Source organism: Caenorhabditis briggsae (assembly GCF_000004555.2).
Source record: "Caenorhabditis briggsae complete genome, chrII, whole genome shotgun sequence".
In the NCBI taxonomy this organism is placed as follows: domain Eukaryota; kingdom Metazoa; phylum Nematoda; class Chromadorea; order Rhabditida; family Rhabditidae; genus Caenorhabditis; species Caenorhabditis briggsae.
Window position 1 is genome coordinate 14385708 of NC_013486.2, and position 11770 is coordinate 14397477.

The following is an 11770-nucleotide window of genomic DNA, read 5'->3' on the forward strand; positions in this document are numbered from 1 at the left end:
AAAATTAGTTGAAAAAAGTTTCAACTTATTTATTAAGGTGAGAAGTCCAATGCAACCGCCTCGTGCAGTGATGAGTCAAGTGAGCGAATGGAAGAAAGCTCGATTTTCGACGTTTTTTTGAGGTGAGTAACTGAAATATGTAATGTTCCAATATTTATTGATTTTCTAGGCTCGAGCCATCGCTCCGTCAGCTCGCCCAGAAGTACAACTGCAACAAGTAGATCTGGAGAAAGTGCTACGATCGTTTCCCACCACATGCCAGCAACTGCAGAAAAAAGAAGTGCGGACACTCGAACGATCTTCGCATCAAGAAGAAGTTGAAGTAATCTTCATTAGCCTTCGTCCATCGGTTGCCGAAGACTGTCCGTCTCTACGCTAACATGATGCAGTACTTCCAGTACAGTAGAAGCTATTATAACCCTGACATAACATTTAGATAAAATTTGTAGGAATACTATCTCATATATATTTCGGATGTCATGTCCTTAGGTGATATTAAATGCATTGAGGTTCTTCCATAATTATTAATTCTTTATTAGAGGTTATTCAATAATTCGTTCTATTTTCAGAGCAACCAGAATCCGGCATCCGATTGCGAAGACAACAACGACACGAGCTGTGCACATGAGAAGTCGCATGGATCAATTGGGTTTAATAATAATTGTTATCTCTTGTTATATGTTTAAATCTCAATAAATGGTCATATATTGCCTTGCCCTTCCTCGGAAAATTTAGGGAGAACAGCAACATAAATGGAGCAGTATTCACCGAAAAAAAAAACGAATTCATAGCCTTCTGTATCGTTAAAAAACATTAGAAATAACCACGTGAAATCCACGTGTCATTTTGAATTAGATAATTTCGGCTTGCCTACAAGTTAGCTGGGGCGAGCTTTCTGACCCCCTCGCCTGAACCCACGTGAGTTGGTTAAAATTAAAGTGTAGATTTCGGTACCATTAACTAAATAGATTGAGATAGTGATAAGAAACAGTGAAATCGCTTCATTCACATTTAGTAAACGTGCAGATGAGCTGAGTGATTCCCATTCTGAAAATGTGATAAGCATATGATGAAGTTGTGCAAAACATACATTCCGTTGAAAGAATATAAACCATCATCACCACAAAGAAGTGTAGAGTCTACAAATGTTTGGGCCGAATTTACTGAAACGTCATGTGTACCATCCGCGTTGACAGCCTAAATTTCGACATATTATTGTCTGCAATATCAAAGAATTCACAGTCATAACCACTGAGTCGCAAAAAAGGGGATCATCTCTGGTACACTGTACATGAGTTTGTTGGCATCCGTCGACTGGGTCTCTTGGCCTGAATAAATATGAATGTCTTTTTAAAAATAATGACTAGTTTACGAAGTGTCGAAATCAGTATCTGGATCTGGCATTTCTGGGGCGATTGCATAAATATCACACATGCCACAACCTGGAACAGAATTTCGATTTATTAATAAACGAATTTTGGTTCGATCCAAAAAAAAGTTCTTTCAAAACATAATAGCACTTTAAAAACATGAAACGGTTAATTGTGCTTGTATTTTGTAATTTTATCAAGCTTCAAAAACACAAATTTCTTGGGACAGATCCTAAATTTCATTAATACCTGCTCCCGCTGCTGTCGTTACTTCTGTAGTCATTTCTGTAGTTGCTTCAGTAGTTTCTTCAACTGGCTCAGAAATAGCTTTTGTAGTTGTCGGAGAAATAGCTTCTGTAGTTGTTATGTAGACTTCTTCGGGGGGTATCGTAGCTACACACGCTTTAAGTTGTGGTACAAAAAATATAGACAAGATAAATAATTGAACTAGCATTCTTCTGTAGTGCGATCACTCCTGAAAAGTAAATGGATTATGTAACTGAGAAATTGTTAATCATTAGATCCCAAAAATTTTAAAGGTGGGGGGTCATGAAAAACTAATGTTCTCGAAATTCTGTTTAAATATGCCCCTCGAGGAGTTGAACTTGTCGAGGCGAGTATTGAAGGTGCGGCGCCGCTACCGACTGAGCCATGCGGGCGAAACTGGAGCGGGCGCCTGATTGCATACATAAAGGCGAGGACGACCGCTGTACACAGAGTGACATTAAGCGTTGTACACCGTGACGGTAGAATGCATAATCTAGCCCCAAAAATCCCCCGTAAAATCTCCTGTCCCCCCACCTTTAAAAGTTTTTTTTCAATTTTCAACGGCGTTCTTCGGGAATTTCTGACTTTTTCAAATTTGTTCAATTATGAGTGATAAAAGGGATCAGCTTTGCAGGTTCCTTATCAATAGGTGTATGAACATCTGTTGCGAAACAAATTCTGATCCTGTTGGTTCTAGGACAAAAATCCAAAAGATCAGTATCGGCTGAGACACACAAGCCGATCAAAAAAATGAACCAACTTTGAAATGTTTCATTAATCTAGTCTTTGATGTTTTTGACAGCTGATAAATGTTCAGTGTGACAGTCGTTCATTTTCGGATGATCTATGTATCGTAAACACTATCAGAAGGCCACCCACACCGCCAATTTTAAACCTATAAATCCCGGTTTCTGTAAGAGATATCAAAAAGCGGTCAACTGGCAAAATGTTTATCATATTATCAAAAAAAACTTTAATAGTTGATCACTTTTTGATAACTTTCTCAGAGACCCAGATAAATTGGCTTGAAGTTGAAAGTTAAGGTGGTTTTTTATTAGTTTTACGGTAATTTAGAAATTGTAATAATAAGTGTCAAAATTTTGGTATTGCAAAAGGAAAACTTTGTGAATATGTTCTGGTTCTATAACTAAAATCATAACTTACGAATTGGTAATGATTTTGAATTCAAAATTTGGCAAATTTCTTATCAGGCAAACTAGTTGGAATCAAGCAGGAAAAAAAACCCGGTTTCAGAGGAAGTTAGAATTCGGCATTCTTCAAAGAAAATCTGCTCTTTTTATAGTCCTGGGGGCGGAGGATAACGGTTTAATCAGAAAGCGATTGGATCAAAACAGGAAATACCTTTATAGCGTTTTTCGGATTGATAAAAGAGAAATCAATTTGAAGTATGAAGTTGATTATTAGCATTTTTTTGGCAGTTGGTATTTGATACGACATTTAGCTGAAAATTGATATATTTTATAGAGACAAGGGGAGGATCAAATTCAAGATTATTTGTAAGAAGAACAAACGAGGATGAAAAAACATAGTACACAAAAACAAAAATCACAGAAACATATGATCAAGGAGACTAGACATGAAGGCATAAACTTATTTCTGGTGATTTAAAAAGCCATCTAGAATCTTCTAGAAATGTTATGCTCAAAATTGTAAAGAAAAATACTATGAGGGTTTTCCACTCGGAGGTCTTTTTGATTGACAGTTTTTTTTCCAGATCAGATAAGAGTTCCTATTATCCTTCCTGAGGACAATAAGGACATGATCATGGAGCTAGATAAGAAAAAAAAATGTCTGGTAGGTAGCAAGTGTGTTGTCCTTGCTTTTGAAATGTTTCAAAAATCCCTCTATCTAATAGAAAAACCTTCTAATTTCATTTCAAGCTCAATTATCTCAATTTCTATGAAAGATGAGCTGGAAAAATTTTTGTCATTAAATTACCATTGTTTTATCAGTTGACCAAATTTTAATATCTTGCACGAAAATTCTGATAGCTGAGCACGAATCTGCGAGCTGGGAGGCGGTTTATGCAGCATTTATGGTAGAAAAACTAGCGTAACTTTGACAGAATTTTTTCGGTTCTTGTAGAAGCTATCAAAAAGGGACCAAATAAAAAAAATTGCTCTATATTATGATCAACATTTTATCAGTTAACAAAATTCTGGTACCTCTTAAAGGAAACAAAATATATTAGCTTAAAGTTAAGGGAAATTAATTTAAAGCGTTCATTCCCGGAAGTTTCCACAATTTCAGAGAAAATATTCAGGAATAGGTTTTTAAGACTTTAAGCCAATTAAAAGATGTATTTTTCTTTGACTTCTTTTCAAATTTTGAAATAATAATTTTCTAGATTTTCAGTTTTGACATAGGTGGTCCATTTGAAATTTGAGCTCAAATTTTTTTCCCTAATATTCGAAACTTAGGTTCGAAGTCCTATCTAATAAAAATATTCTAAGAAGATTTATGCGTTTCATTTATTGATCTGAGCTTGAAAAATCCTTGAACATGGTAAATAAAATTTTTAATCGAATTTTTCGAAATCGTCAACTTTTGTGAGCTCACCGATAGAAAATTGTTGATTAGCTTTTTTAGGAAAAAAAAACGCTTATCCGTTTCTGAGAGCTCAAAATCAAGACTGCCCTAAACACTGATTTTTCGATGTTATGCGTAAAATTGATTTAGAAATGTTCAGAAAAACAACTTGGAAAATCAAATCAGGTGACATTTGTGATTTTTCTTTTTTTGGTTTTAACAAAGAAGGAAAACCATAATGTTCTGTAAGTCGATAAGGTAACCTTGGCGCAAATTCCTCATTTTCCGCTTAGAAGGCGGGAGAAAGTATTTTCTATTTAAATTCCATGCTACTAGACTTGGAACTAAAAATATTTAATTTAGATTTAATTTTTCAGTTCAATTCAAAAAGGACTTATTTTCATACAAAAGTTTTTAATAAAATCGAAAAAATCGAGCAAAAAATTGAACAATCGAAAAAAGTGAGCACTTCAGAAAGAAGGCCTAATTTCAATAATGATATCAAGAAACGGTCCAAAATTTTATTATTTGGACTGTTTTCAGTTTGAAAATTTTGATGAAATAAAGAAAATTATAAAATTTAAAGAAAAAAAAATATAGAAAATTATAAAATTTTGGTTGTTACTGCATTTTAAAATTACTTATATGTTAGAATTACATGAAAATTGGAAATGAAAAAGGCATGAAAACTAGACTTCCCATTATGCAAATCTAACACATCTTTCTTTTTATACTGACTAATAGATCTAGTTTTTTATTTCTTTAAGAATAAAATTTTGTTTTATAGTTTTAAAGGAAATTACGAAACTGGATTTTTCCGCATTTTGATGTTCTGTATCGTTATGAAACTTTTTTCAGATTTTTAATCTGAAATCCAACTTATCAAGGTACTCCGTTACCGTATCCCGGTTTTGGACCCCTTGATCTTTTCGGACTCTTTCCTCCGATTCACATTAATATCCCGTTATTATTCTTCCGTGAAGTCTATCGGAGCACTTTTCGAAAAATCCTGTAAGTCCCCCGAATTCGTGTTTCATTCTTAAAAGCTTTCGGGTTTCCATGACGCTTCCGAGAAAATCGTATAGATCGGCGCCAAAAACATGATGGGTGAGCAAGGTAGACTACGAAAAGAGAAAAATATTCTCGATTTTCGAGGGAAGGGACTTTCAGGAGAGAGTATTTTAGAAACTGGATAGAAGCTCTGAAGTGAGGGATGGAGTTCTGGAATAGGAAAACAATTCAATCGGAAAAGATTACGACGGAGACAAAAAACACAAAAAACAGATATTTTTCAACCTCAAACCATTCAGTTAATTTTTTACTCAGACAAAATGATCAAAGTATGGACAACTTGTCCAATAAACATTCAGATGTTGTCGAAAATTCGCAAAAATTGGGTGTTCTGGAATCAACCGGATTTCATTTTTTCCAACCTATACAGTACCCAGAGAAGTGCGAAATAAATCTTTTCGGAAGTTCGGATCTCTGAATAATCCGAATTTTTAGTTATCAAAACTTCATAGTCGGAATTTTTGGATATTCGGAAATTTCGAAAATCGGAATTTTAAGATACTCCTAATTTTATAAGCATTAAATTCACCACCTCCTAAATGAGCTCCAAAACGGAGCCGATCAAGACTTTCTATATAAAGTTTGATTGCTCCAGGACCAACCTGGTGACCTAACAAACCGATTTCAGGTTCTGAAATAGTATGGTGAAGGAACCGATTTCGAGTTATAGCTCATTCAAAATGGAGCATTCAAAAAATTGAAGTTTAAAAAAATTAGAGTTGCTTGAAAACACATTTTGAAGTTTTTAGAAGCATTCTCCGTGTGCATGAAACAAAAATACTTACAATAAATTATTTGCTCTTCTCATAATCGTTTTTGAACCCCTCAAGCTGTTCAATTCAAGTTGTTCAAATTTCAAAGTCTCTATACATGTACCAGAACTACTGGATCCCATTTTGTGGTCGAATTTCCGATCAATACCCGAAAAGGAAATCGCATCGCTGTCCTTCCATCCTGTCCATCAACTGATAATTTTTTATCAGAATATCAAACCAATCATTTTTGATATCTTCCACAGGGAACGAGATATACGTTCCCAAAGTTGATGATTTGAAATGAGCGCTCTGTTAGAGTGTTAGATGTTTCTTATTCTCTGAAACTGCAGTTTGGAATATAAAAAAAGTGTTTAAACGCTGTAAAATTGAGTTTTGAAAAAATACAAAGGGTGGAAACAATAGACGTTTTCTACTATAAAAGTAAAATTTAAAAAAATAATTTTGATGTATTTGATACAAAATCTGATATACTGCGTTTCCTATAATAGAATCCCACCAAAGCCGTCAAATTGAACTAAATTATTTCGGTTCCTAAAAGAGATATCAACAATTTGTCCACTGATAAATTATTTATCATAATATCACCAATATTTCACAAGTTGACAAGTTTTTGATATCATTCACAGGAATCAAGATAATTTACCTCAAAATTGTCGATTTGAGTGAGCTTCTATTACAAGAAATACGGTGTGTTTAGTTAAAGGGGGACTCCGACCAGAAATTTTTATTGCATTAAAATGTGTTAAAAGTTATCTATTTTCCGAATATTATTGCGAAAAAATTCAAAAAAAATCCGAAATCTCCGAAAAACGCCGTTGAAAAGGAAGAAAATTCAAAAAAAGGTGCCGCCGAGGGAAGAGGATTTTCAGTGAGAAACCTAGGCCACGGCAGCGGGCGCCTTTCCTATGTGGCAAATTTTCCGGATTTTTTTCAATTTCATGTCCGGCAGGTAAAAAACGTAAAAAACCACTGTCGGCGACTTGAAAAAAAGGCTGTCAGGTGCCGTGGCCTAGGTTTCTCACTGAAAATCCTCGTCCCCCGGCGGCACTTTTTTTGAATTTTTTTCCTTTTCAACGCCGTTTTTCGGGGATTTCGGATTTTTTTGAATTTTTTCGCAATAATATTTGAAAAACAGATAACTTTTAACACATTTTAATGCAAAAAAATTTTTGGTCGGAGTCCCCCTTTAAATTGTTGCTATCGAAGCTTGAATAAAGTGAAGTTGTTATTCTCGAGTTCATCTTCCGGAAAAATTATAAAAACCCAAAATTTCCTATTTCCAGGTACTCATCGGACCTTGCATCTACTATGGACCACGACGCCTGAATATTAATGAACGTTTTTTTTTCTTTTTTTTTTAAATTCAAAACAAGAAATTTGCACAAATTAAATGACACCCTAAATTGTGAATAGATGTGTTCTTAAGTATTTCCTGAACAATTTTGGATTTTTTGGGTCATCAAATATTCTATGTTCTTTGGAGGGCTCATGAACTGGCTAAATTGATCATGAGGTATTTTTAATATCGAAATCTTGCTGAGAATCGACATAAAATGAGTGTTTTAAAATTTCGAGAAAATTCTTAAAAAGGCATGCCAGTTAAAATCTAATATGTATCTTCTAGAAATTCTGAAAGAAAACCTCTCAAGACTGAATGAAATCCTTCTGAAATCTTTTAAAATCCTTCTCCAATTGTTCAATTGAACTTTTATAGACATTTTTCTGAATTCCGCCCTCATCATCTACTCGATCAACTCATTTTTTATTGGGCGGATTTCGGTCCACAGTATGATGGAAGTGATTGCTCTATGGTCGCCAAACCAGTCCTCAAGCACATACGTGATCATAGTTTTTAATCACGCCTTTCAGGATCAGATCAGCGATAAGAGGTGTTTTGCTCTTCTGATATCTTCTGCAGTCTCTTGTTGGTGTATCTTTTGGTTAGGTTTTGTGATAGCTTCGATATCCGAAACCGATTGTTTTTCGGATTAGTTGACTAATTTTAGAGATAAAAAACCTCTATAAAATCTAAAGGATCTAAATTTATAGAAGATTGGCAACATGAAAGTCTGTCAACCTTAAGCATGCATATTTCATTTCCTGCGAAAGATTTCAAAAAGTAGTCAACTGTTAAAATGTTCATTTTAATATCAAAAATACTTTATCAGTTCATCACTTATTGATGTATTTGACAGGAACCGAGATATATAAGCTCTAAATATAAAGTTAGGAGGGTTATTCTAGAAAAGTGTTTACGGTGTTTTCATAATTTCTTTAAAGGTGGGGGGACATGAAAAAAATAATGTTCTCGAAATTCCGTTCAAAGATGCCCCTCGAGGAGTTGAACTTGTGAGGGCGATGATTGAGGGTGCGGCGCCGCTACCGACTGAGCCACGCGGGCAAAGAGAAAGCGCACGCCCGATTGCATACATAAAGGCGAGGACGACAGCTGTACGCAGAGTGACATTAAGCGTTGTACACCGTGACGGTAGAATGCATACTCTAGCTACAAAAAAACTACGAAAAATCTCCTGTCCCCCCACCTTTAAACGGTGGTATGAACTATTTTCTTTCTGCATCTGTATCGGACTGATATGTTTCATTGAAATCTTGGAATGCTCAATTTTAATTCATATCAGCGGTTTTGAGAATTTAAGAATTCTTTGTACTGTTATTTCGAGCATATCAGACCGAGTTTGTGCCAATAATAGTAAAAGTTAGGGAATTAATGAAGATACTGCATGGGACTTTCACACATCGAGTTTATTGTGTTTGCTTTTATTAGTTTCTGAATTATCGTATAACAGCAAAGAAATGAGGTTCGAACTTTTGAATGACTGTCCCAAGTATGTATGCTAAAATTGAGCGAGTACAGCATAGTTTTTTTCAAACCATGAAAAATGAGTCATAACTTTTGTCATAACCTGTAACTTGGAAAACTCTCACCGTCCCAAATTTTCGAAATCTCTCTCCGGAACAAAGCCAGTTGAAGTTGAAGTCCAAGATAAGGACTTGAGAATTAAAAATGAAAAATTTGAACAAAACCAAACAGAGTATTCATTGAAAAAAAGTCTTCTACAGTATGCATTAAACAAAAAAAACCGTTTTTTAAAGGTGGGGGTACAGGAGATTTTTCGTAGTTTTTTGTAGCCAGAGTATGCATTCTACCGTCACGGTGTACAACGCTTAATGTCACTCTGCGTACAGCTGTCGTCCTCGCCTTTATGTATGCAATCGGGCGTGCCCTTTCTGTTTGCCCACGTGGCTCAGTCGGTTGCGGCGCCGCACCCTCAATCATCGCCCTCACAAGTTCAACTCCTCGAGGGGCATCTTTGAACGGAATTTCGAGAAAATTATTTTTTTCATGTCCCCCCACCTTTAATGTTTCTTTAAACCCGTTCCCTGCAAAATCACTGTTCTTTTTTGCCCTTTCAGAAAAAATCGTTGTATCAAAGATTCGATTTTTTTCTCAAGGCTAATGGTTTAGCTGTAAACCTGATAGTTTAAATTTCTCTAAAAAGTACAGTAACAGGAAAACTTCTATATTTTTTAGACGTTCGAAGTTGACTATTTTCAACTACTAAAAAGGAACTGTATGTTTTTTTAACCCTCTGATCCTTCTGTCCTACAATGTTTGCCCATAATTTCATTTTTCAAAACAATCAAAAGTTTAAAAAAAAATTAAAAACATGCGAACCGAGAAATTTGGACAGCTATGGCCTGATGAAATGACATGGGGTGTGACTATTGTTATTTCCTCAGAGCACAGCTATCCAAATTCACAGCTCTTTGGAATTTCGACTTACGACTTATAGCTTACCGTAATCCTTGGGAAAGTAATATTTCAAAGTTTTAGTATATAAATAAACAATACTAATAGAATATGATTAAAAACTGAAACTTCAAATTTTCAATTTTCGAACAAAGGAATATAGAGAGGACTGATAACTGATAAACCCCAAAATTTTCTATTGTCTCTCTGCTAATTGTGTGCTCAAAAATGGTGAAGAACACAAAGAAATTGTCAAAAAGAGCCTGTTATCAGTTATCAGTTCTTCTCTCTCTGCACACCCGCTCCTCGTTTTATAGTCGAATTCGAGCCGCCTTTCCTTCTTCTTTTTTGACAGATTTCTGAAGAAATTTCGGGAGACTACGTGGCACTGATTGACAGGGAAATGATTGTGCCTGGTGTGACGACTCATTTTTGACAGGAGTTTTTTTTTTTGGGAGTAAAATGGAAATTTTTTGATTAAAAATATTAAGCGGGTGATGCAACTAGTAGTTTGAAATTTTGGACCCAATCTACAGTACCAGGCAATAAATTACACAAAAACATCTTTTTCACTTAACTTATGGTCATTTTGACCAGTTTCCGGAGCTTGAAGCTAGGCTGTCAAGTTTTCGAACACTTTGAAAATTTTGAAGAGTGTAAAAAAGACCTATATTGAAAACTTGGCGTTCAGAGAATGTTTGTTTCGAAAACTCCTAGTTTCAAAATTTTGCAGTTTTCTGAAAGACACCTTTTTTGTCCCATTTTCGTACTGAAATTGTGAGAAACAGGCGTCTCTAAAAAATCGACAAATAGCTGAAAAATTAGGCATTTTCAAACAATTTTGTAAATGCTAAGTTTTCAAACTAGGTCTGTTCTAGGTCTGTTCTAAACCCTCTAAACTTTTCAAAATGATCGGAACTTTGACAGCCGAACTTCAAAGTTCTAAAAATGGTCAAAATGTCTAGAAATCGACTGAAAAATATGTTTTCGCATATCTTATTGACCGGTACTGTGTATGAAAGGTTTTATCATTTTAACAGTAATTATCTAGGAGCAGATTTTTCAAAAAGGGGTTCTGAATTTCTGAATTTCTGAATTTCTGAATTTCTAAATTTCTGAATTTCTGAATTTCTGATTTTCTGAATTTCTGAATTTCTGAATTTCTAAATTTCTGAATTTCTGAATTTCTGAATTTCTGAATTTCTGAATTTCTGAATTTCTGAATTTCTGAATTTCTGAATTTCCGAATTTCTGATTTTCTGAATTTCTGAGTTTCTGAATTTCTGAATTTCTGAATTTCTGAATTTCTGAATTTCTGAATTTCTGAATTTCTGAATTTCTGAATTTCTGAATTTCTGAATTTCTGAATTTCTGAATTTCCGAATTTCTGATTTTCTGAATTTCTGAATTTCTGAATTTCTGAATTTCTGAATTTCTGAATCTCTGAATTTCTGAATTTCTGAATTTCTGAATTTCTGAATTTCTGAATTTCTGAATTTCTGAATTTCTGAATTTCTGAATTTCCGAATTTCTGATTTTCTGAATTTCTGAGTTTCTGAATTTCTGAATTTCTGAATTTCTGAATTTCTGAATTTCTGAATTTCTGAATTTCTGAATTTCTGAATTTCTGAATTTCTGAATTTCTGAATTTCTGAATTTCCGAATTTCTGATTTTCTGAATTTCTGAGTTTCTGAATTTCTGAATTTCTGAATTTCTGAATTTCTGAATTTCTGAATTTCTGAATTTCTGAATTTCTGAATTTCTGAATTTCTGAATTTCTGAATTTCTGAATTTCTGAATTTCTGAATTTCTGAATTTCTGAATTACAAATTTTTTTTTCAGATGCATAGGTCTTAAATTTTTAATTTTCAGAGAACTTTCAGGAAAATTCCAGGAAAATGTTTGAAATTATTTTCAAATTTTCGAAAAAATTCATGAAAACTCAATTTCAGCTTCTAGCTTC

At 34.2% G+C, this 11770-nt stretch overlaps 2 protein-coding genes across 2 annotated transcripts; one reads left to right on the forward strand and one right to left on the reverse strand.

Annotated features, from left to right (window-relative positions):
* Nucleotides 1-87: 87 nt before the first annotated feature.
* On the forward strand, nt 88-7360 carry CBG10289 (the record flags this gene model as incomplete). The annotated part of the gene is made up of 6 exons (XM_002631961.1): nt 88-111; nt 170-322; nt 450-509; nt 570-663; nt 3373-3463; nt 7318-7360. 6 exons carry the CDS (start codon nt 88-90, stop codon nt 7358-7360), a joined length of 465 nt encoding a protein of 154 aa, XP_002632007.1.
* Nucleotides 1369-1824, reverse strand: CBG25732 (the record flags this gene model as incomplete). The annotated part of the gene is made up of 2 exons (XM_045243041.1): nt 1369-1442; nt 1620-1824. The coding sequence occupies 2 exons, from the start codon at nt 1822-1824 to the stop codon at nt 1369-1371; spliced, it is 279 nt and encodes a 92-aa protein (XP_045098996.1).
* Nucleotides 7361-11770: the final 4410 nt, after the last annotated feature.